At 37.6% G+C, this 24,711-nt stretch overlaps 1 protein-coding gene across 1 annotated transcript in view; it reads right to left on the bottom strand.

The window, feature by feature from the left end:
- The window catches only part of UTRN (utrophin), a 307,480-nt gene that overhangs the window by 199,122 nt on the left and 83,647 nt on the right, over window positions 1-24,711 (bottom strand). The window contains exons 29-41 of the mRNA XM_058833987.1: window positions 24,107-24,268; window positions 23,657-23,785; window positions 23,060-23,233; window positions 22,364-22,519; window positions 20,813-20,983; window positions 18,735-18,914; window positions 16,859-16,987; window positions 16,550-16,720; window positions 15,873-16,022; window positions 14,678-14,815; window positions 13,729-13,881; window positions 5,850-6,041; window positions 3,900-4,072 (exon numbers count right to left, since the gene is read on the bottom strand). Coding sequence (XP_058689970.1) covers window positions 3,900-4,072; window positions 5,850-6,041; window positions 13,729-13,881; window positions 14,678-14,815; window positions 15,873-16,022; window positions 16,550-16,720; window positions 16,859-16,987; window positions 18,735-18,914; window positions 20,813-20,983; window positions 22,364-22,519; window positions 23,060-23,233; window positions 23,657-23,785; window positions 24,107-24,268 — 2,078 coding nt within the window. The remainder of the gene's footprint in view (window positions 1-3,899; window positions 4,073-5,849; window positions 6,042-13,728; window positions 13,882-14,677; window positions 14,816-15,872; window positions 16,023-16,549; window positions 16,721-16,858; window positions 16,988-18,734; window positions 18,915-20,812; window positions 20,984-22,363; window positions 22,520-23,059; window positions 23,234-23,656; window positions 23,786-24,106; window positions 24,269-24,711) is intronic.

Raw genomic sequence — 24,711 nt, 5'->3', positions numbered from 1 at the left:
AAGACTAACACACAGCCTGGTTAACCAAGTCCTAGTACTGAAGGCTTCCTGGCACAGTAGCAGCTGGTGCAAGCCAACAGCACAGACTGTCATTAACTTCCAGCTGAAGGAAGAAAGGACAGTCCTAAGCAAACTTGTTTCTATCACTTGAAAAATAAAGATTGATTAGCTACATCAAATTGGTCTGCAGAACCCTTTCCTCTTTTATCGTGAAACACTTCAGCTATCAGACAGTGTGAAATATGAAATATGATTAATTGCTCAGATTTTTTTTCTCCTTCATAAGGAGAAATGGGGTGCTGGTGCCCATAATTTATTAAGCAAAGGTGATTTTGATTATACAGATTACATATTTGATTATATAGTATTACTGGTGAGCACACATAAGTAGGTCATACAGAATTTAATCACACAATAATTTACCAGATATTTCATTGTCATCATCTTTGCAGCCTCAAATTAATGTGTTGTTTAACTTGAAGGGCAACATGTTCTAGCATGGAACAGGCAGAATAACCACAGTCAGAAAGCTGGTTTTTAATAAAATGAGTTCTGTTAACAAGCTAATGAAGTGAGAGCATGAGAAAAACATGTCAGAAAGGAAAAGAGTGGCTTGCTTTCTATTTGTTGATTCTTAACTGTTCCAAACTAATAAAAACAGTCATGTTTAAAGCCCTAAGTGGCCAAGGCTACTGTTAATCAGAGGACCCTCTATTTTGACTGAGGAACTATGTCATTTGCAGCCCATTATTGCGAACAATTGCAAATAATCGCAACAGTAAAGACTCCAGGGTTATTGCATATATATAGATGCAACCTAAAATTAGCAGCATAACAAAGATATCTAAAACCGAGCTTTAAAGAGCTCCCATTGCAACTATATTTTTCATTAATTAAAGTCAACAATCCCAGAGTTCTTAGATTAATTTCATCAAAATTAAATTCCATCTTACAAAAGATCCTTATTTCTTGACATATACAGGACTTATTAGTAGTTGTTATTATTATCAACCAATTCCAGTAAAGAAGTCTTAATCTCCACTTCAATTTTTCTAACCTTGTCTCCTAATTTTACCATTTCAGCACATACCTTGATTTAATACCCTAGACCAACCTGTACATTGACCCCAAATCAAAATGTCCCTTTATTTCTCACATAAATTTCAGTCCAAGCATATTGTCTCATGACAGTAACTCATTCCACATTTAATCAGAAGATACATTCTAAGCACTTAAAATAGATTAAAAGAAGGTTTTATAGGCTTCCTTAAAAATTAAAGTTTTTGAGGGAATTTTGACCACATGACTTTTTAGAATACAGAATTTTAAACTTCAGAGAACACTGAGATAGAAAGTTTTAACTTGTGCCATTTCTGTTTTGAGACTACAGCTCCATCAGTATTTTGAGCAATGAGCAGTTTCACTCGGGCTTTGAGTCAGATGCATGTGCTGCTGTTTCCCTACAGACTGCCTCATCTGAAAGCTAGAAGTATCAAATTCCTGTGACTACTGCACCAAAACTTGGCTATCATTTGCCTCCTCTACAAGAATCCACTGTTTCCAAGCCACATCTCATTCCCAAGTCATCTACACTTTTAGCACTCAGAGAAAACCCACAGCGAAAGGAGCCGACCTAGCAAACCAACACTGTTACAAACAGTTCAAAGCATTAAGTCCATGTATACACACAAAACACACGCATTTTTACTCTACACATTCAACTCCAACTGTAGCCAGCCGGTTTTAGTTGACTACTTAGAAACTTTGAAGTTTAATTAAACTTGTGCTTGGCTTCATCAGAGCATTTACCAAAGGTTTAACTACTTAGCTGGCATTCAATCACCAAATCTTTACTACCTCTGAAAACTAAGTCAACCTTTTGCCAGAGGCTTCTGATGCTGCTGCTTCTAATTTTGTCAAAATCTCCACCCACTCCAGAAATAGAAAAAAGCCAAAAATTATTAAGGAGAAAGTCACCCAGCTTATACTTAGTGCAACACTAGGAAAAGCAAGATTAAACTTGGCTAAGAAATCATCATTGTAACAGAAAGGGTATAAAAATAATAATGCCATTTTAATATTGCAATTAATGAAGTCTTCATTGATTGAAGAGTATGCTTCTATTAAAATTGCAGCGTTTTATATATTCAAGAAGCTACATATAATTTATCTAAATTGGTAGTCCAGTAATTGCTTTTTGTGTAAAAACAAAGCCCAATATTATTTTCATTAATATGCAGATCTTTACAAACTTTATGAAGTTCAAGATTAATGTGATTCAGCAAGGTGATTGAGGAGGCCATCTGTTGCATTTTTCTAGTTATTCATAAACATTAAACTTACTCTTTTGGTACACTTACCTTTTTCAATAAGGTGACTGCTTAGCCCTGGCTACTTAAAGCAAATTCGAGTAGTAAATTAAATTTACTCATATTTAAAAAACACTAACATTAGTTAAAGCTTTTCAAGTAAGTTACAAGTGGGGAAAAAAAGCATAACTAGAGCTTAGTGCATAAATTATCTATGAGGACAATAAAATAGTTACCATCATATAAACCTGGCTGGGCACCAGATACTGGAGCAGTTGTTTCCAAGTACAGCAGGTGACCACAAGCAGCCAGCAAGAGCACAGAAAGTTGTACATAGCTGGCATCACTGTTTTCTAATTCAAGAACCCCCAGTGAAACAATACTGTCTGCTGAGTTATTAAAAATCTTGATCCTTCACTGATCCAGGGGCCCGGAATTTTTGGAAGTCTCTATTTAGATGCTACCACCAACTGATTTTTATAACCCTACACATTACATCCATACACAGTGCTCTGAGAAAGAGTGGGAAACATCTGCTTATGCAATACACACCCTTCCTAAAAACATCTCTTCAAAATACACTACCACATATGTTTGATATCAGATTTCTGATGCTACAAAGCAAGTAAACAGGCTTAGGCATATACTTTATGTTCTACCAAACTTCTGTATCATCCATTACCTCACATCATCATTAAAAAGGAAATACCATAAAAGCAAATTAACTACAGTATAAGCCTTTGCATTTAAATTGCATAGAATAATTTTCAGTCATTTAGGGGCTTTTTTTTGTATAGCAGCAATCTCAGGGTCCACTGCTGCTTGCAGTGTAAGCATCTTCAGCTTAGTGGTAACTTTCTGTACACATACTTTGACACTTACAAATCCCAACTTAAAATATTCACCTAATACTCTTTTCCAAGACTGACTAAGTGGTATTGAGTTTGTTTTTGACGATTTAAAACTGATTCAGTTAAGGTAAAAAGGTCAATGTCTCTTCTGTAAGGGGTGAGGAGAAATCAAACTTTTTGCCCAAGTGAAACTACACCTATTTGTGGCAAGGAAATTAGAAATCGGCATTTCTTAAGCACTCAGTTTTAGTATTCTCTTGTTTTCCTAAGAACAGAATTTTCTAATCGGGTCATCGCTCATCTTCAAGTACTTAAAACAAATATTATTGACAATTGTCATAGGTGTTGTATTTAAAGATCCCATTATTTCAAGCTGCATCCTTCCTTCAAAAAATCAGGCTTGAATTCTTCATTAAAAGATGTCCTACTCAATATTATTATTCTAGAACTTGACTTTGGGATACTTTTAAAAAAAACAAAATTTTATGTTCTATAAACAAAACCTTCTATTTCATAAAGTAGAAACAATGAGCTTCATAAAAGCAGCCAAACTTCAATTGCCATGTTAACAGTTTCAACATTCAGTAATTCTGGAAATTATTTTGTAATACCAACATATTAAAGCTGGTAACTCCCAAGCTCATCTTCATCATTAAGGTACATTTGAAAAACACTTTATATAAACACGTACATAAAGTATTTACCACATGGCCACGGAGACCAAGCATGCTTGACTTACCACTTACGATCATTGTACATTCTATTAATTCTGTCCCATTCTGCATTCAGCTGTGTTAGTGCATCTCCTATTTGTATTGCTTCAGGTCCAGATGCTTCCAATATAATATCAGGTTGCTTTTCATGTATTACTGCAATTTGATCCCCAAGTTTATCCAAAATATCTTTTATGTTCTGCAAGCACAGTAATGACACAAGCCATGAGTAAAGTCAACACCAGCAGGAAATACAAGAAAAATAAAAAAAATAATATTTTCAAAATTCTTTTCCAAAAATCAGCATCTACAATACCATGACCACCAGTATCAGCAGTTTACAGTTTAAATCAGCTTTAGCAACTGAACTGAACAGTTCATCACTCCCTTGAAGCATGCAGCCTTTTCAGATTTTTATGAAAAGGATGAAATATTTCATATACATCCAGTTTGTTGCTAAGGTAAAGGTAAAGCCTCTGTACATACTCTTTCCCTGTGTAAAAAAATGAACAACAAAATGCAATTTCATCATGTTTCACATATCGTCCCACATGCACAGAACTGCAAAAGCATAAGGCTGCATAAAGGTTTTAGATTTAAATGACGAAGTTACCTAAATAGAGTTAGGTAATTTCAAATACCATTGAACTATGATGTGAAAATTCCTTTAAACCAGATACTGTTGTAAGACTGCCTCGGTATTCAGAAGACAAACAGTCCATGCAGACAGTGGAATTTACTTATCTTTCTGAATTTAAAACAGTAATGCTTCTAAAAATTCTATGCTCTGCTATTTGCTTTTTCTGAAAACATCCTTAGAATATACCAAAACTTCAAAATCAGATGAGACACCTGCACCAAAATGAAGTATTTTAAACTCATCTTAACATAAACACTCCTAACTGCACTCCAGACAGCACAGAAGCGGAGTAAGCAGGAATAAGATAATTTCATCAACAAAACAAAGGCTACCCCTTCTGTCAAAAGCTGGTACCATTCCCACGTTTGGTATTATAAAATATGTAAAAACCAAACCAAAACATGAGAAATGGAAGCATGTACACAGCAGAAAGAAAAGCATGTCAGAAAAGTAGACTGGAATTCTAAAAATATTTTATAGGACCTATATAGCAGCTGCAGAAACAGCTAATCTAGCTCTTGGTGAGAGGCAAAGGCCAGCTACACCTCAGATATGACACATGGACCCCGCAATGATTCCCAGTCCAGAGAGGTACACCTACACTGCACCATGCCATGTGTAATTCCTAACTCCAATGGATGTTTTATGAGGGAAACTGTTTCACACTTTTTTGTATGCTAAGAATTAATCAGGACTCAGACTTCTCCTTACTCAGCTCATATGTGACAGCAGGGTTCAGTATTTTCAAACAATTTCTTCATCTCCTTTTGAAAAAGGCCAGGCCCTTAACTACTTCCTCAGTGTTAATCACACAGGTAAATCCACTGGCTGACAATACGAGGGGGAGCTTAAAACAGAAAGAACATTCCTGTTTTGCTCATCAGAGCAGGTACCATCATCTTGTGGCCTTATGCAGAGCTTCATAAAAAGTCAAGAATCACCCTTTCTCCTGTTCCTATTTGAGCAATTGTTTTCAGGTGACCTAAGAACAGCAGCTGCATTAGAAGACAATCAAGCAGGAATGTAAGGAGATTTGCTTTAGTATTTCTCCAAGTGTTATGTAGCCTATGATGAAAAATACAAGTGTCTACAACAAATTGAACCTTGCTCCCTCAACCTCCCATCCAGTTTTCATGCTGCTACATTTTGTATCCAGAAAATGCATGGAAAAAAAAAAAATTAGCAACCATTAGAACTGTCATTTTTTTAGTTTTCAGGGCATATTGATCCTGTAGGTACAAAGCAAAACCATAATACAGCAATACAGTTTCAAAGGTGGTGGCCTTTCTGCTGTTTTCCTTCTCCACTTTGAGTATAATGCTTAGGCATGCAGTACCTTCAGTGCATCCTCCTGAGCTGAAAAATCCTCATAGATGCCAGTATTCAGCTCTGGTGCATTCAGCAGCAGTTCAACATCAGCCATGGCCAGCAAAACTTTGTTGATTTCAACCAAGTATTCAGCTGAGAAAGGCAAGGTCCTAACTCCTGTAGTAAATTGGCCTTTTAACCTCTGCTGGACAGGGATTGCCTAAAAACATGAAAATTCATTTGATATTTCAAACAACCATCAATTTTATGAAAAAAAATCCTAAATTGATAAACTACATTCAGCATAATTACTTTTCTACATTATAAGGGAAAACAAAGGCCTTTCTAGCAAGATTACATAAATTCAGAAAGCTGCAAGTCCTGCCCAGGACAGTTTATTTTAAAAGTTAGAGAACAGCAGATACCATGCCTCAAAATGGCTCTGTATTATTCTTGATTAAAACTCCAAGCAATAGGAAGGGTACCACTGCTTCTCTTAACTTGACCCTTACCATTTCCAGAAACAACACTTCTTGATTAAGCCTGTATCTAGTGTTACAACCCATTCTGCTTCCTTCATCACCAAGATATTGATTTACACTTATTTCCCATCCATATTCTTTTCATTAAGCATCCCCACCCACATTTTCTAGCCACTTTTTTAAAATAAACCAGTGCTCCAGCAATACTCCAATATTTTGCAGCAATAAAAGACATTAACTCCTCCAGAGCTTGGCAAATCTTTTCTGCTCTGGCTGCAAGACTAGGCTATCTAGCCAAATACCATGTTAGCAGATAAGAAAGTAAGAACAGTAATTTAATGCAGCTTTTTCTTGGCTCAAAAATGGTGGGGGCTGTATCTGAAACATTGGGAAGGCTGCTGCAGGAAGCTATCCCTCTACCGTGCCTGGCAAAAAATTAGCAGAGGTGAAGCAGACTGAGAGCAGTTCTTAGCAGAAAGCATTTCTTGTCAAACAGGATTGTGTTACCATCTCTGAAAAAAACCAAGATCTTTAAAATCATCCAATAAAAAGAAAGCCCACTTCCAAATATTGAAGAACTCAAGCAAATTTAAATCACCATGTTGTACTTGGTGAATGAGTCAAGCAAGACAGAGGTACAGGACTGTGGGATTTACTAACAGCTAAGAACACCCTTAAGAGTGAAGAATAAATGTATGTTCATAGCAATTTCAGGCAGTGAATTTAACTTTGCAATTTGTCTGGGCTGGGTGCACACATGAAAATCTCTAGCACAGCCAACAACCAATAAAATATTAAAGTCCCACTAAGCAAACACCTGTCTGTAATCTTCCTCCTTCACATGTTTCTGAGAATTTCAAATAGGTTCCAGATAATTTGAATGACATAACAACCAGCACATGTAGTGCAAATGAAGCAAGGACTGCAGCAGAAAGGATATGTTCATATATTCACCATTCAAAAATGTTCCTAAAGATTTTCCTTGTTTTGTTTTGTAGACAGCTACACTGTTCTGAAACTGGGAACACAGCTTTGCTTCCACAAGACCTTTACCACTAAATATGATTGCTCTCAGTCATCCATTGCACACCAAAGAAATAGGATGTAAGAGCATAGCAGTGTAAGTCTACTGAAACAAGAGTTACAGAAAAGCATCACGAACTACTCAGTACTGCTTTTGATTCAGTACAGCAAGCACCACAGTTAAAAACAAGGCTTATTCCATATGCTTTACCTACAAACCCAGCATCTTGGTCCCTGATGCTCCCCAAAAGCATTTTCTTGAAGCTCTGCATATATTTTATCAGCTTCCATCAATGAAACTTGGAGCAAAAGCCCAAGGATTAGACAGTGGCATGATTTCCTGTGGAAGGAGAGGGCCCCAGTTCCTAAGAAATCAGACAGTCTGTGCAACTCAAAGTACATTTTCCCTAACAATATGAAACAAGTCAAGGTAAGTAAAAAACACCAGGATGCCTTCTACAGCACAGCCACCTGCAGCATCTTCACAATGTCATTTATAAAGCCCCTTAATTGGCTTTTAACGTGTGATTATTTGAAATTACTGTTTAGAACAATTAGAATGTTGCAGAGTAGTATTATTGTACAAGTTTCGTACAAAGAGTTTTCACGAGTTACATGAAACCACTGTAGAGTTGTACTGGCTGTTCTTTATGTTTTAATTAAATGTTAGTTGTTCCATTAACAAAGTTAACAATTTTAATAAGCATTAAAAGCTTATATATATATATATATTATAAGCATATTTTGTAATCCCTTGCTCATGTATTGTTATTAATACATTATTTGTAAGTTTAATGATTCTTTTTAACTGTCTCAGTTTCAAAAGCCCCAGGGAAAATCCCCTCACCAACAGCATGCAGCACTTTGCAAAGGATTTCTAACCTGCTCCAAAGGACCTACTCCTTCACACCACCACAACTGTTCAAACCAGTGAGAGGGACGAGGGGTTTGTCTTTACAAACAAGCTGTGGGTCTGCTGATAAGATCAAACTATCACTGAGAGATAATAGAAACAATGTGATGGATTCCACTGAAAGGTGAGACACTGGGGAAACACCATAAAATTCCACAAGGGTTAAGAATTAAGAAGGGGATTATGCACTGGAGGGGGGTGGGGGTATCCCAGGTATCAGGCATTCTGGGAAGTCTGTACCTCTCAAGTCCCTCAGCCTATGGGGAAAGAGAGAAAGGGACATATGGCCGGGAATTAGGATAAAAGGGAGGCTGAGCCCTCAAAAAATTTGAGAGACCCCAGGGGAGCACCCCATGGCCTCTCCCTTTATTTGAATAAAATAAAAGAACTCCTCTGTCTCCTTTTTGGACATAAACCTCTGGTGTTTGTGGATTAATTTTCCTGACACCAGGGAGGAACTTTCCAAGGGATTTCTAACCTGCTCCAAAGCACCTATTCCTTCACACCACATCAACTGTGCAAACCAGGGGGGAATTTCCCGCCAAAAACCTCATTGACAGCCCCCTATTGGAGGAAAGGCCTTACCTCATCGTCTGCCAGCACCAATCAACAGAGACCGCGGGGGCGGAGCTGCCAGCAGCGGGCTGAGGGGACCGAGAGCATAAAAGGGGAACAGGTCCTAAAGAACTGCCCCCTGTGGCTGTAGGCTGGCTGCAGCCGGGAGCCGACACTGCAGACTTCCGTCTACCTCTCCTTTGGACACATTTATATAAATTCGAGTGCAGATTAGCTGCACTCGCTGCAGTGTTGCAGAGTTCCTGCATTGGGGCCAAACGCCGGTTCGGCCAGAGGACTCCTTAATCCTCACACTCGGGGTTTCTTTTTTCCTTCCTTTCTTTCTTCCCTTCCCATTATCCCTGACTCCCCTTTGGTTGTTTTTTTTTTCCTTAATAAGCACCCTCATTTTATTTGACCCCCGAACTTGTGTCTTTTTCCTCACAAGGGGTTTTCTCTAACTCCTAATCATTCCAAAAGTCCCCTTCTCACACAGGCAGGAAGACTTCAGAATCAAGACTTCACCCACATGAGTAGATCACTCGGCTTTACTCTGTTTCTATTTCCCACACACTGCTTTGTCTCTCATCAGAAAAAAACTACCACAAGATTGAAAACGGCCCGTGTTGGCATACCACAAACATGTTCTATACTTGTGCACTGACATGTTCTGAAACTTTTTGCTTTCCCAGTAACACCATCCTGGGCCAGATGACTCTCTTCTGCTAAGCAGAGAATTCCTTCTGATGCTGCTTCTCCAGAGTACACCTCCTTGCTAAACTCCTCCAGCTGCCTCCCATCGCTGAGATGATGCTTCTTCCTCCCACAACCCTCATTCTTGAAGGTGAACATCTGTAAGTGCTATAAACACCTTAATGCTTTAGTACAGCAGAGTTTTAATTGTTCAGCTGTTCTCTACCTTGCATGGCAGACTGGAAGCTTCTAAAATGCAGCATAATATGCTAAAAAATAGGAGGTTTATGTGACTCTCTCACAATTACCTGACAAATACCTAAATATCACAGAAGTTGTTTTTTGTTGCTTGGCTCTTTGTTTTTTATTACAGGGTAAAAAAAATAAACAACTCAGGCAAGCAAACACTTTTCACATGATCAGAATGGTTTAGGTTGGAAATGGACCTTAAATATCATCTCATTCCAACACCCATGCCACGGGCAGGGACAACTTCCACTATATCATGTTGCACAAAGCCTCATCAAACCTGGACTAGAACACTTCCAGGGATATGGAATCCATAGCTTCTCTGGGCAAGAGGCTCTGTTCCAGTGCCTCACCACCCTCACGGTGAAGAATTCCATCCTGAAGTCTAATCTAAACCTACCCTCTTACAGACTAAAGCCGTTGCCCCTTGTTTTATTCCTCCATGCTTTGTAAAAAGTCCCCTCCAGCTTTCCCGTAGGTACTGGGAGGTTGCTCTAAGAATTTCCCCAGGGCCTTCTCCAGGTTAAAAGTAGGAGCAGTACTTCAGTCCTTCCACAATTTTTCTTAAGCATACACAAATAGAAAGTCAATCTAAGGTTATTTAAGAGGAAATCTGACTGGATGACTTAACAGTCCTTTTCTACTTTAATTTCAGTGTTGATAGAGCACACTTAATAAATCTGCTCTCTTTAAATACTAGCAAAAAAAGAGGATTGGGGGAATAAAGAGAATACTCTGTTATTAGTGAACATTCTATGAATAAGGCCACTCAATAAGAACTGCTAAAAATGCTCTTAATTTGGAGGTCAAATAAAAATTTATTTCTTCCTGTACTCATCATACACTTTAACCTACAATTCAGAATCTGGTTTCACATTTTTTTCCCCTCTCCCCTATTACACTTAAACATATTTTGAAACAAAATCTACCAATGATTCAACTCAAGAAGATTTTCTGACTTGCTTCCAAGTAGATTTTGGAAAATACTGCCCTAGTCATTAACAATTATTTAATTATAATTAAATAATTTACCTCCTTGGATGTTTAACTATATAAGTTTTTAACTATCAAGATATTTCAGAGCCAGTTTTTCTAAAAAAAGGTTTCCCAAAGCTCATGTCCATTTAGTTGATGCAATTAGCAATTAGTTCATGTTTATGTAATCCAGAACCTTTCCTATAAAAAGCATACTAGAAAAACAAATATGTCCTCTTTCTTACAGAAATAATACTTCAAGAGCTTTCAAGATGATGTCTGCTTCAGTTTATTGGAAAAAATGCATTGTGCCTGCAACTGCATATTCACTTAGCATCTGTGAAATTATCATTTTCACTTCAAAACAACTTCCTAAAACCTGGAAAAATCTCGCAGGAATTGAGGCAACTAATTACCTCTGCAATTTAAGGTTTAATTTTTTTCCTTTCCCTCATTTGGACGAGAAAAGTCCAATTTAAATAAATACTAAAGCACTGTTAGAAAAGAAGGACCTCCAGAAGATGCAAACTCCAGTGCAGGCTTTTCTTGCTAATGGATCTGTGGCAAAACAAGGCTTACTCAAAAGTACCTACTATGCAGAAGGGTTACCAATATTTCAGATATATTTTAACTCCATAATCCCTAGAAGCATAAATGATGAGGAATATTTATGATCCAGGTACTTCCAGCAAATCAATATATAGATATGACCTTCAAGCACCATAAATAAGTCCTCTCCTCCACACTTGCTTACAAAAGCATAAATAATGTGTTACATAAAAGCTCAATTGAAGTCTACTCCCCAGCTCAGCAGCTGAAATCTTCTTTTCCCTCCCTGTTTTGTTCACATCAAACAGTAGTTTCTCTGGTCACTACAGCTTCCTTACATCAAGGTGAGGGCTTAAGTCACATGCACATCAGTTGTCAAGAATTCATGTAGTGCTCCTCAGTCCTAAGCTGCAATGAGCAGCAAGCACTGCCATTTTCAAGTCTGGTGGCTCCAAGAAAATTCTGGAGCAACAGTGATTATCTAAAGTGATGATGGTATTTGGGCCAACTATTTCTCCCCTTAGCAGTGTTATGGTCTCACACCATTTTCAGAGTTCAAGACTGAATAGTAGAGCCAGTGAAAGAACAAGCCATAGAAGCAAAATAAGGCCACTTGAGACAATCTGCCTTAGCACTCAAATATCAGAAATCCAGAGGCAACAGCACATAAAGCAAAAGCAGCAGTTTGAATTTCTGAGTTTCACACCAGTAAAGAAAACTTCTTTGGTCTCTTTCTGATGGTCTAGCTGACCTGAGCAAGGATAATGTTTCTCCATCAACAGTCTATTGTAATTGCTATGGTAATCCACATTGATATAACATTCTGCATTCAGCAACCACATTCACTTATCCAGGAATGGATCTAGCAGTAGCAAGGATTAGCTGCAGTGTATCCCTATAAGAAAAGGGCTTTACAGGAAATAAAGTATCTTCCTTAGAGAAGATCAGTCAAGCTGCAGTGAGACCAAAAGTAACAAGATCCCTCTGAGGCATGACTGGACTGCCCCCACTAGCAAAGAGCCATACAAGTGCACCATTCTTCCATTTTTGTCCAGTGATTGATTCATTCAAAGCATCTGATGGGCAAACAGAAAATCTGAATAATGTTGTTTTACTTTAAATACACATGGATCCCCATTCCCTTCAAAAAAATTCCATGGCAGCAATCAGGTCCCAAGGAGCTTATGTCACCAGAAGAGATGGCTGGAGACCCAAGAGAGCAGTGAGATGTCAGACTGTTCTACAAACTCTGGGCCCTCTCTGCTGCCCAGCTCTGCATGGGAGCCCTATAATGTGAAACAGTTTTTCTAAAGAGCAGCAGATCCAAAAGTTGTGTGAACGGCCTGTGTGACAATGGACAGCAGACCATCTATCACCAGCAGCTGAAGCCATACAGCTGAAGCTGTGAACGAAGAGCACATCACGATTTTGTGGTGCAAGTCTCTCACATCATGATTTTGTGGAGCTAGAGCTTATTACCCTCACCTCCGGGTTTCTTTGTTCTTATTACTGGTTAAAAAGTTACAGAGCAGTCAAAAAGATTGATAGATGTTAATTATGAATCTTTATATGCAGAAATTGGAAAGTCCTTGACAGACTCAAGGAAAGAAAGAAAGGTTGAGAAAACCCTCAACCTTGTTCAAGAAATTACTTACTGCTTCACAAGGCTCTTCACTGTTATTACCTAAAATATTAATGTAATTACCACAAAAACACAGAGTGGTTTTAAGGATGGAGAGGATAAAAGAGATTTTAAAAACACCAACAAAAAAAATATCCACTAAGCCACAACAAAAGCAACCAAAAAAAAGTCTGTATCCTCAACAATTAAGACCTAGAACTTTCTGGGCAGTAAGTTTTATCAGACCCTGACATCCTATCAGTTGCAAAATTGTCAAGACCCCCACACAAATTATCAGAAATAATAAAACAGACAAAGGTTGAAGTAAGATTCACCGTGTACATTAATATACATTACATGAGCGCAGTTATCCCTCTCTGAGCACTTGAGGCAGGAAAAAACAGCAGAGCAGTTACAATACCTTGACCACAGGATACAGAGGGCACTGAATTTAAGCCTCAAAACAAGGATTTTATCATACCTGCAGCAAACTGATATTAACTCAGGCTGTTTGAGTTAAGAGTTTTTAAAAAGGGTTAAGTGCAATCCTCGTGGATCAAGAGTGGCAAGACAAACTGTCCTGAATCAGACTCATTCCCCAGGTCAGAGTCTAAGATTTGGGCCTAAAGGATGAGATCTTCTGGACCTACGATGACTATGTAGAAATCCCAAACTAGCCTATTCTGATAATTTCCTAAAAAAAAACCGAATGTTGTCGTTTTGAAACAGTTTTTTCCACAGAGGTGTCCAAAGAAGATTGCTAGACTAGATTAAACACTAGTGTATGAATCTCCAAAGTTCATACACACCATTAACTGTTTGCTCAAGAAACAGAAGCCTCATTTACCTGTGGTTTTTGTTCATCCTCCACACTTTGCAGCCCTGACAGACGGTCCTCAGCCTCATTCAGCCACTTCATTAGATTATCATGTTCCTTCTTATACTGGGAAAACACTGGAGAGAGTTCCGCCGCCTGCCTCCTTTGAAATGACCTGCACTCCTATAATCCAGTGTATTAGGAAAATATGGTGTAAAAAGAGGGAAGTAGTGGACAGAATAGGTCTTATTTAGTTGAAAAACAAGAATACTTGAGGGTTTCATTTGAAGGAGCAAATTCCAAAATATGCAATAGTACTAATTTATTTTTGTAATATCTACATAGACATGTAATCAAAGCCAGCCTGAGGGTCTTGCCCTGCACCTTTGAACTATACATCAGCTTGCCACCTCTAGCATGATTCAAACAGGTGAACTAAAAGGAGCACCTCTGTTCTAGACAAAACCATTTTCAACACATCATGTGCATGCAAGTACCACAGCATGCTGCAGTCTGCAGCTACTGCTAATACCCTCTATAGGAAGGAAGAGGAATTTGGGAGCAGGCTTGATCACAGAAAAGGCTGATGCTGAGATGTTGGTACATTTGTATATGCAGTCACTCTTCACACAGCCTGGTGGTGGAGATAAACCTCTGTTCAAGGGCCAGCAAAAAAAAGGTGAAGCAAATGCCCAACTTGATGCACCTATCTGGGTAAATACACAGGATGGCCCTCTGTGAAGCTGTGAAAAGGAATTTAAAAAATCAAAACCATTCCCCCAAAACCTAGAAATGGGAAAACTCATATTTTGGAATTGCAAAGATTCAGAAACTCCGATTGTGTGCACATATATTTTACTCCCCCGCAGAGAATCACGTACACCGAGAGTCATAAGTTATAAAATATGGATTACAGATCGTAAGTGGGATACCAAAGGGATGATTGATAAATGATTTGTAGTAACTATCATAACTGTACCTGCACACTGCTGTACTTTTTCTGCAGAAGCAACAGCTGTAGGCGGATCTTCTCTCTCCTATGGTCCTCCATAGGCTGCTGGAGCAACTGCCCTCCTCTCTGTAAAACTTCTTCAATCTGAGCTCTTTCTTGATCCAGCTAAAATTACACAAACCTCTATTATCTACAGAAATTAATTTTAGAAACATTAGCTGCTGAGACATTAACAGCAATTGTACCAAACTTTTGTTTTATTATCCAAGTGGGAGCCAAATAAATTCAAGCTACCAATTCATAAAATCCAACTTGCTCATTCCATAAACTTTACAAAGAGATGCACTGAAGGAAATTTAATGAGCCAGCAGAATGCAGTCACATCAATAGGGTATTATGACTTTAGATCCATTTCTATTCTAAAGATTCTTCGACTATAATAAGCAAGCTCAGAGCAGAACAGCACAAAAACAAAAATTCAATAAATATAAGACCAATATAAAAGGAAGGTATGTTCTATAAAAATAGGCCCTTCTATAGAAATCGTTTAAAATTTGTGTTCTGTAATATACATGGCATTTTCCATGGACTTATGCCCAGCTTTCCAGCTCAGTTTATAGTATTTGACCTGCTTAAAAGGAAGGCAGATAGAGTGGCCTGACAGGAATTTACCCAATTTTGTAGGCAACAAGGCTATAGTGGACAAGATGCTAACAAAATTATGTCAGTTTCATATGGGTGAATAGCAGAGTCTAGATAATAATCTAGAAGATGCATTTAGTTCAAAGCTTTTATTTGGACTTCTAACATAGAGCCACATTACAAGACTCTTACTTGCACCTTACCTTATAAGCATCCTCTGACCTGGCCTATGCACTGAGATTCATTTTATCACATCAGTTTAAATTTGAACCTCATTCAAACATCATTCAAATACAGGAAAGATTCAGAAGATAGATAAACAAAAGTCAGAGTTCACTACTTGTATTCTATAAAATTGTGATGAAAATACCAACCAAAGTATGATTGGTTACTCTCAGCACAACAGCCAAGGGGGCAACAGCTATGGGAAAGGTATTGGAAAATTTTGCAGGGTATCCAACAACCTAATAGTTCCTTTTCTACCCTCAAGACATTTTTTCAGAATTCCCTCTCAAAGTGTGAAGCAATGCAGTATGGAGACAAAATAGAATGTTATTTATTTGTTCCATTGCTCACAAACCTTTTCATCTTCCCCACTCAACTCCAGATGCTTTTCCACAACTTTTAACATACTCTGTATTTCACTCTCAATTTTGTCCAGGTCTAGAAAAGCCACTCTAGCTTCATGGGGCTCTGACATGACAGGAAGTCGTTCTTGTCCAACAAGCATCTGCAAAGCAAAATGAAACCTTGGTCAAGCTGAAAATTTAGTCTCAGCTGTCCCATGCAATCCCCCATGAAAAGGTTTATCAGTTTGCAGGACCTTTAGATATATCAGTATAAATCAAAATTGTAAGAGTTGTTTGATCTGAGAGATAGCTTGAACACACTTGGTAGTTATTACCAAGATTCTACCTTCAAACTTCAATCTGAGCATTTTGTTCTCAAAATAAATAAAAAATCTCCAGTCACATTAGCTTATGGCATTGTTTTGTAGCTCACAAATATGTACTGAAATATATACAATTTTCTGAAGTTGTTTGTAAATTTTCCCATGAAACACAAGTCATCACCTGCTACTCAGGTAAAAAAAGCAGCTGGTCTAAAAATCAGTCTACTTTTAACATATAAATACCTATACTTAAAAGAGAGCTCAAAAGCAGTGAAGTGCTGTTCTAATAAACAATGATCTATCCACTACAGCCATCTTCTTGGCACAGACCTCCCAAAAAAGTTCTGGGGCTCGTTCATCCTCACCTTGGCACTTTTGATGTGCTGAGAGACCTTCTCAAAATTACGGTTGAGTTCTGCCAGTTTGGGTTCAACAAGTTCCCGGCACGAGACGCCCCGACCATTCATTAAGATGACAGCCTGGTCACGTACATTATCCACTCGGAGACTGACATCATCTAATTCAGATGTTAAACGCTAAGAAGTGAAAGGAAATTAAAATGGTTATCTCCTAGGCAAGGAGACACATCTAAAGATAAACAGGAAGCAAATTTGACATCATTCAGAATCAATGAGTTGACTGGCAATATTTTGACAGATGACAACAATTCCTACCTTCACAGTTTCCTCTTTTTGGCTAGCTGACTTTTTCTCAATTTCATCCAGTAAGGCTTCGGCCTGATACAACCAAGTACTTATGTGGGCAACATTTTCGTCAAAAATTTCCAGCTGGCCCTGATGATTCTGGAAAAAGATGAAAAAATGCATTAATATGAGACACTTCTAAAGATCCAACAAAAAAAATCCCCCCTCCAAAAAAAAAACCAAAAAACAAAACATCCCACAACCGTATACCCAAACCCCGCCCACAAACTCAAAAGAAACCACATCAAATAAATCAACCCTGTCAAAATCTTATGAGTAGAAAGGAGATTGGTAAAATAGTGTTACAGACACACTTTGGAATGAAACACTGAAAATTAGATAGCACCTTTCATCTTCAGTAGTATTTACAAAAATTCAATTTTCATTCTAAACTCTTTAATAATATAATTTCTAATTTAAAGAAAGGGAAATAGAAGTAGCTGAGGTAGTTTGTACAACTAAAGATAGACAATGTATTACAACATTACAGCCAGATCATAGTATCTCAATCAACCAAGAACTCCACAGTTCTTTGTCAGTATTAGGAGGTACAATAGTATGCACTGTCTGTGGTTGTTGGGGTTTTTTTAATTGGAAAGGAATTATGTCAAATATTACAGCAATCAAGTTTTTGTATTTTACTAATTACCTTAAAATATTTCTTCCTCTTAAGAAAAGTTACAAAATGGTAAACATGTTAATTAGGTCTGCTTTCACATATAGTCAGAAATTGTAACATTAGATACCCCAGACAAATGTAACATTATTTTGTGTATCAGACTCAGAGAAGTAACAATCTGTTTAAGACTTTCACCAAAACAAAAAGGTAGACAAGATTTGCTTTTTTAGAATAATAAAACAAAGGCAGGAGAGAAAAGAGAGAAGGCCTGTGATTGTGCTTTGCAAGGTTAAATTGTTCTTTTGTTACATGGAGCTGTAAGTTTCTTGATGGTGATGCAGAGAGCATAGACAATACTTGTCACCACATAGTCTAGAAGTATTTAGTTATGGATCATCTTTACAGGACTTACATATAAAGGTAAACTACCTGACTAGTCCTAACATGGAATTGGATTAAAAATAAACACTATCACCTGCAACAGGCACTGGACAGGAGGCACAGGGCTCACCATCCATGTATGTGCTAAAGTTTCCACAACTTCCACTTTCAGAAGTCCCTGATATGGGTTGATTCTCATAACTACCTAAACAACACTGAAATATCCTATTTATATAAAATCATCAGTCTGATACTAGTATCAGTTGTAGACTGTTTCATGTCCATTTAGCTTAACTAGCAGTTTTAGGTGTATAACATATTTGGGCTTTCATTTAATCAGCCAAACACTGTTGCTATACTCGAACACTTGCAGTTCTGGTCTGTCCAAATGAGCTGTCAGAGTCACAAGTGCTTTGCTGACCACTGCAAAGTCATCCATTGTCACTTAAATAGCCATCATCTGAGCCTCAAGGAAATCTATCAACAAACCCACTCTCTTCATGTTGAGGCTGGCACAGAGGCTAAACACTCAGGCTGAATAACGAGCAGCACATTGTGAAGGAGTCTACATTTTTCCATTCCAAAAGAAGCTTCTGCCCTCCCTAGCAAACACCTGTCTTCTAAAACCAAGACACACATGCAGCAGCCCAGTTTTCAATATTTCTCACTGTATACCACCTCATGACTTACCTCCCCATCTACAGCATATACATTCCACATTCTTTTAAGTTTGTGAGGCATCATGGAAGCTTCACTTTACAGTAAAGTGAGACAAGTGAAAACTCCAGCTGCTCCAAACGGGTGGAAGGAGAGCTACCCTGAATATTTCTCACACATGCAACTTACCAACAAGGTGTCACACCAGTCCTCGGTCCAGGTTCGAACTCTGCTCCAGCCAGCATTAAGGACACACAGCTTCTCCTCCAGGACAGTCTCGCTCCCTTCCACCAGAGACTGGAGTGCGGTGCAACTTTCCGTGATGCTCTTGAGATCAGCTTTCCTTCTCTCTAACTCTCTCAGCACATTCTGAAATAAGTTCAGCCATTAACACTGCACTGCTCCCAAACACAATGGAGGCAGATTTTTACCTCCACAGGAAAAAAATATATTGTAGATAATCTTCACTTGTGGAAAGAATTAAACCAAGTTTAATTTTCAGTTCTGTCAAGTTCTGTTTACAGTCACTCTCTGTAGATAGTGATCTCATTTTTTAAGAGAGTGAGAGCACAGTGAATATAAATGTCCTGAACAACTGGACCCTTGGTTTGTTGTCTTAGATCATCTTCACTGTTTCTTTCCATTATGTAGGTAAAGCAAATGCATCACACTACATTGCAAGTCCATTTTTAAAAGGTTCTTTTCTGCACTGTAAAGCACAAAACAAATTTCAAGAGACACTCTGGATTCCTCTGTATCTTTTCCTATTAAAGTACTTCTACAGTTGGCAACAATGAGAAACGTGGTATGCCAATGCTAAGTATTTTTTTCAGAACTATCACTACTCATTACTGCAAATGTTCAGTTCAGTGGCTACATATTACAGAATCCCTATTGTTATATTTTCTATATGTAGGTATGTAAATATATGTATCTTCAGCTCTACCCTTTTTTCCAAGTCATCCCTGCTTTCAAATAGTTTTTTTAATTTAGAAAACCCATGTTTTTTGAAAGTATGCACACTGACATGCAAACTAAGCAATGTGCCATCTCTTGACTATCAGCACACGGTTTCCATGTGGAAAACAGACCTTGTGCCATACAAGATCACCAATTATCATTGCTACCTGCCTACTTAGAAAGCTCTTTGATGTCAGTGTACAGTGTGATGAAGAATGCACTTAATCACAGCCAGTGTCTAGAATTCCTTGAACATATTATCTATGAAGTAACTTATTATTTCACTATAAATTATCTTAGAAACAGAAACAAATAGTCAAGTTACTGCATTTTGAAATTGCCTCTAGAAAACTTTAAAATGGAAAGGACAACTTTGTATGCAACATAAAGGACTTGTCCTTCCAGTGGTGCAGCATAAGAGTCATTATTTGCATGGCTTACAAATGTATGGTAAGTATACTTCCAATACGGATTCAAAAGTTTGCCTGGAGAGGAATCTTGGGGATACTGTCACAGAAAAACCCTAGTGCTAATGATTGCTAATCCTGATTGAAATGCATGAGAACAGGTTATATTAGATGAGTTTGCAATTTGGTGAGCTTTCAAGTTTTAAGATTACAGACAGAAGTAAAAGGTTATTACTTCCTAGATTACTTCCAGAAGTAAAAGGTGACAGAAAACAAAAACTGAAAAGGCCAGTATTGCTGATCTGTATTAACTGACACTTGTTGCTAATTCCTGGTAATATCGAAATTTCTACAGTGTGAGAAAATATAATTACTCTGAAGAAAGTAAATAACACATCTGCCTATTTCAATTAAAAGCTTCAACTTGTAGGTGAAAGAAAATGAGGAATTACAGTAGCCTCTTATTTTGCAGTCACAATTTTGAAGACAAAGCTTTTTCAATGAAAATTTACAAGCTCAATTTTTCATTCAATGCACTTTCAGTTTGCTCTACTAGTAAAACATTTGATCCAGTCCACAGTTGTATTTGCTGACAATTTTAAGAATATTACACTTGTGAAATGTGTAAGAGATACACATCAGTAAGTCTACAATACCTATTAATAACAAATATGTAGTAATATCTTAAATATTTCACTGGCTATTCAAGGTTGACACAAGATGCCTGAGATGAAACAGATCAGACTCAGTAAGATACTGAACATGAACTACTGACTACTAAAATTTCAGGATGTGAGAGATTTAGGAATAAGTTACAGGGATATAAATTCACAGCCACTCTATGCAGTATTGCCATAATGCCAGAAATATTTTCTACAAATATTTAGTAAGCATGCTTACTTTAGCCCAGGCAATTTCTGAATCCAGATCAGAAAGCAAGCTCTCCGAAGTGGACTTCTGCACGAGGTCAGCTTCTGTGGTAGCCAGCCACTCTGACAGAGAGGCAGACTCCTTCTTCATTTTGCGTGCCAGCTGGGTTGCTCTTTCAAGGTCTTGTTTACCTTCTGTCACCTATCAAAAAAATTAACAGGAAAGAAAAAAACAAAATTAGATTTTAAAAGCTAGCAAACGCAAAAGTGCTAGCCAGCTAAAACGTCCACTTAAATATATAAAATCCTTGCATCTTAAAACTTGTTTTAAGGAAGGACTCTAAAAGGAAACTTTATAAGCATCTGTATCTTACTATACAACACAGAATATATACAAATAATTTTAAATTGAGATAAAGTAAATAAACAAACTTTTAAAAACTTTTCTGTTAAAGGAGATAAAGAAACCTGCATACCAATTTACTTATAGCTAGCAATCACCAAACTCATGTTTATAACTTCATTTTGATCCTTCAGCTGAAACTCAAAGGACCATAGAATCCAGTTAGTCACTCAAACAAGTAAAATTCAATTCCTCTTTGTAATTTGTAAGGCCTAATAGCAGAAAGTTGTGAAGAAAAATTTCACAGAAAATCTAGTCTGCCCTTAAAAACATATCAGTAAAATTAATATGGAATTTGATGTTTGCCACAGTAAAATAATCTGTATCACCAGTTACAGAATTAGACTGGTCAAATTTTAACACAGACTTGAGAAGAACTCCAAGCACCATAGTCACAACCAATTGACATTTAAAAGAATTGTGTTCTATTCTCTGCTCAGAAAGAAAAATCGTAACATTATACTGCAAGTAACTCTGCCTTTCTATCATTTGCTAATCTGTTGTCTATGTGCCTTCTAGAATCCACAGCTTCCTGGATGTTCTCAACTTTACAACTGCAAAGTATTTCCTAGGACCTATTCTGAGATATTCCAACACTCTGATCTGATCCTTTACCCCCATCTTAATTCATGGAGCACTGAACAGACAAAAATCCACTTGGGATTCTATCTTAATTTAGGTAGAGAGTCCGACCTGCCCTGTAAGGGTTTAACCATTTTTAAACACTTCTCTTGGATAAGTAAATATTCAACTAGTAAGAAAATTATGCAATATTTAATGCAGCTCATGGGAAATATAGGTTTGCCTGCATTTTCTATTGCACACTGAGAGCAACCATTTAGATAGACTACAATTCAAAACCATCATGACACCCAAAAATACTCAGATTGACTCACACTTCTCACATGACAATCTGACCATTAATTATCCTAAAGGACTTTAAAGAATGGTAGGTCAGCTTTGCCAGGGCAATCAAAACTCTGTGAACCTACCTTTCTTCAAGGCTACTTCTCCTCCAGGGAGGTATGTGTAATCTTTAATCTTTCAAGAGATTGCTCCTGGCTGCACCAACTAGCCTACATACTATCTACTTTAGAATCAAGCTTAAAACACCATCTAACAACAAAGAAGAGAAATGACATGCAGACAAATATTCATACATTTATTTATTTTTCTTACCTGTGCCCCCAAGTCATTGTAAAGAAATTTCAGTGCTGTCAGTTGTTCATCCATCCCTTTTGGATTATCCGTCTGTTGTTTCTGTACAATCTGCCTTCCTGTCTTAATGACAGTTTCAACTTCCAATTTCACCTCACTGAGGGTCTTATAGAGTTTCTAAAAGCACAAATATGTATATTGGAGATCAATCTGTAGTGCAGATTTCTGACTCTGCTTTCTTTGAGTACCTTAACTTCAAATTGCACTTAAACTCTAATTTATGAATCAATAGCGATATCTGACAAAAAGATTAGAAACTCCTGATGTTCTATATTTTATTCTAGTTTTACTCCAGATTTTCTTTTCAAAAATTAGTAAGATCAATAATTTAATTATTTACTCCAAGGCTAACACTGATCTTATGCACAGTATTTGTTTTGTTCAAATACCAATGATTGTGATGCTTCTCCAGAACATAAGGATGAGCCAGAGAAGGGAGTTTTTATAAACTCAGCTGTTTCAACACATCTATGATCAACAGTCCACTACTTTTAGATGAGGTTTATAGTTATCAAGTCCTCTGTTAGCACTTCCCAATGAGCTGCAATAGTTCCATGATAACTTTAAGCAAAAATTCCCCAGGAGAGAGTTTAAGCAACAAGAACTACATGGAAAAGAAGCACTCCCAAGCACAAGTCATGAACATCACATACATACCATGCACTTCTCCAAGTGAGCTTGGATTATATCTGGGTCAGTATCCTTCACATCCAAGACATGAAGTTCTGCTTTTACACCATCCAACACCCGCTTGCAATCTAACATGCGCTGCTCAAAATTGGCTGGTTTCTGGAAAAGCTGGTACTTTGTACATACCTCACGGAGCTTTCTCTGTTTTAACAAATATTACATTGAAAGATTGTTTTAAATTAGCGCCTTCACTTCAAAAAATAACCTTTAAAGCATCCCACATCACAGATTATAACCCATCATGCCACCACAAATCAATATATATGGAATTTTGCTGGGCAAATAATGTTGCCATCACCTATTCCTAACCTCTACCTGAGGTGAAGGAGATGCAATTCTGTATCATATGCTTTGAAAATTCCCATTCTACTTATATACAAAGACTTGCTAACTTTCAGCTTTTATTCCATGACACTTGTGAAATTTAAGCTTCCTTGTTCAATTCATCTAGAGCTGTTTGTTTCCTTAGGAAAGTACATACTATTTTCTTCTGAGGTTTAGCTTACTGCACCAAACAATTTAAAGGCTGACACAGCAGTATGTAAGGGTGACTCATGTCTTTACCTGCAAAGCATCCAGCTGAGTTCCACCACGGGGAGACCTGCATTCAGGAGAAGCAGGAGGGAAAGAGCGAGCACTTTTCTTCAGCTCCTCTAAGGTGGATTCATGAGCCGCAATCTCAGCTTGAATTTTCTGCCACATCACAGAAGCAGGAAAAAAATACATTACAAAATTGCTTGCAGAGAGAGAAAGGGGAGTTTTCTTACCATCCACCAGAAGTAATCTACACTGTAAAATTTAGACACCACCAGGTTTATTTTAAATATTCTGTCTTTGGTGACAGCTTGCTAAATTGAAAGCTGCTGTTATTCAATAAAACCTTCTGAAAAAAAACACACCACTCCAGATCAAGATAACACCTAGTGCATCAGCACAGGACTGAAGTTTATTACTAAATCTAGACTGAGCACTATCATCAAATATTTCCAAAAGTTTTGCAGTATATAGAAATACCTGGGCCTCCTGGGGCATCTGAAAGGCATCTATTCTATCAGTCAGGTAAGATGTCAGCTGTCTATCCAGATCTCCTAAACTTTCCTGCAAGACCTGCAGCATGTGGTCGGTTTCTCGCATGGTCTGAAGCTGTTGCTCCAAGGCGATCTGTCGGCTCACCGCCTGAGCAGGACAGAAAGGTAAGACAAGATGCAGCAGTAATTCAATACAAATTATAGTAGACTTCCTCAAAACAGGGTAGGAGAGACCAAAAAAAATCCTACACCTGGAGGACTGACCAAAAAGAATCCTAGAAAGCAGCAATTTTTGAAGCTTGCTGTGGCTTCTGAACCAGGAACTGACAAATGGTGGAACAGGAGAGTTCTGCTAGTAGATACACATACAATGGTAAAAACACACCTCTCCTATCACCTCAGGAAGAAAGTATTCTGTTAAAACCACACCAGTTTCAAAAACTAACTATTCAATAGTAAACAGGAACTTTACAGTAGACCAAAGATCAATGCTGTTTGATATATTAATATTCACATTTCCTTTCAAAACAATAAACTCATGTGATTATACTGTCAAAACAGAAGTTCACCGTTTTTGCCCTTTAGTGCCTC

This window comes from Poecile atricapillus, chromosome 3, assembly GCF_030490865.1.
Source record: "Poecile atricapillus isolate bPoeAtr1 chromosome 3, bPoeAtr1.hap1, whole genome shotgun sequence".
Classification (NCBI taxonomy): domain Eukaryota; kingdom Metazoa; phylum Chordata; class Aves; order Passeriformes; family Paridae; genus Poecile; species Poecile atricapillus.
Note: the sequence above shows the minus strand (reverse complement) of the source record. Positions and strands in the feature narration are given on the sequence as shown.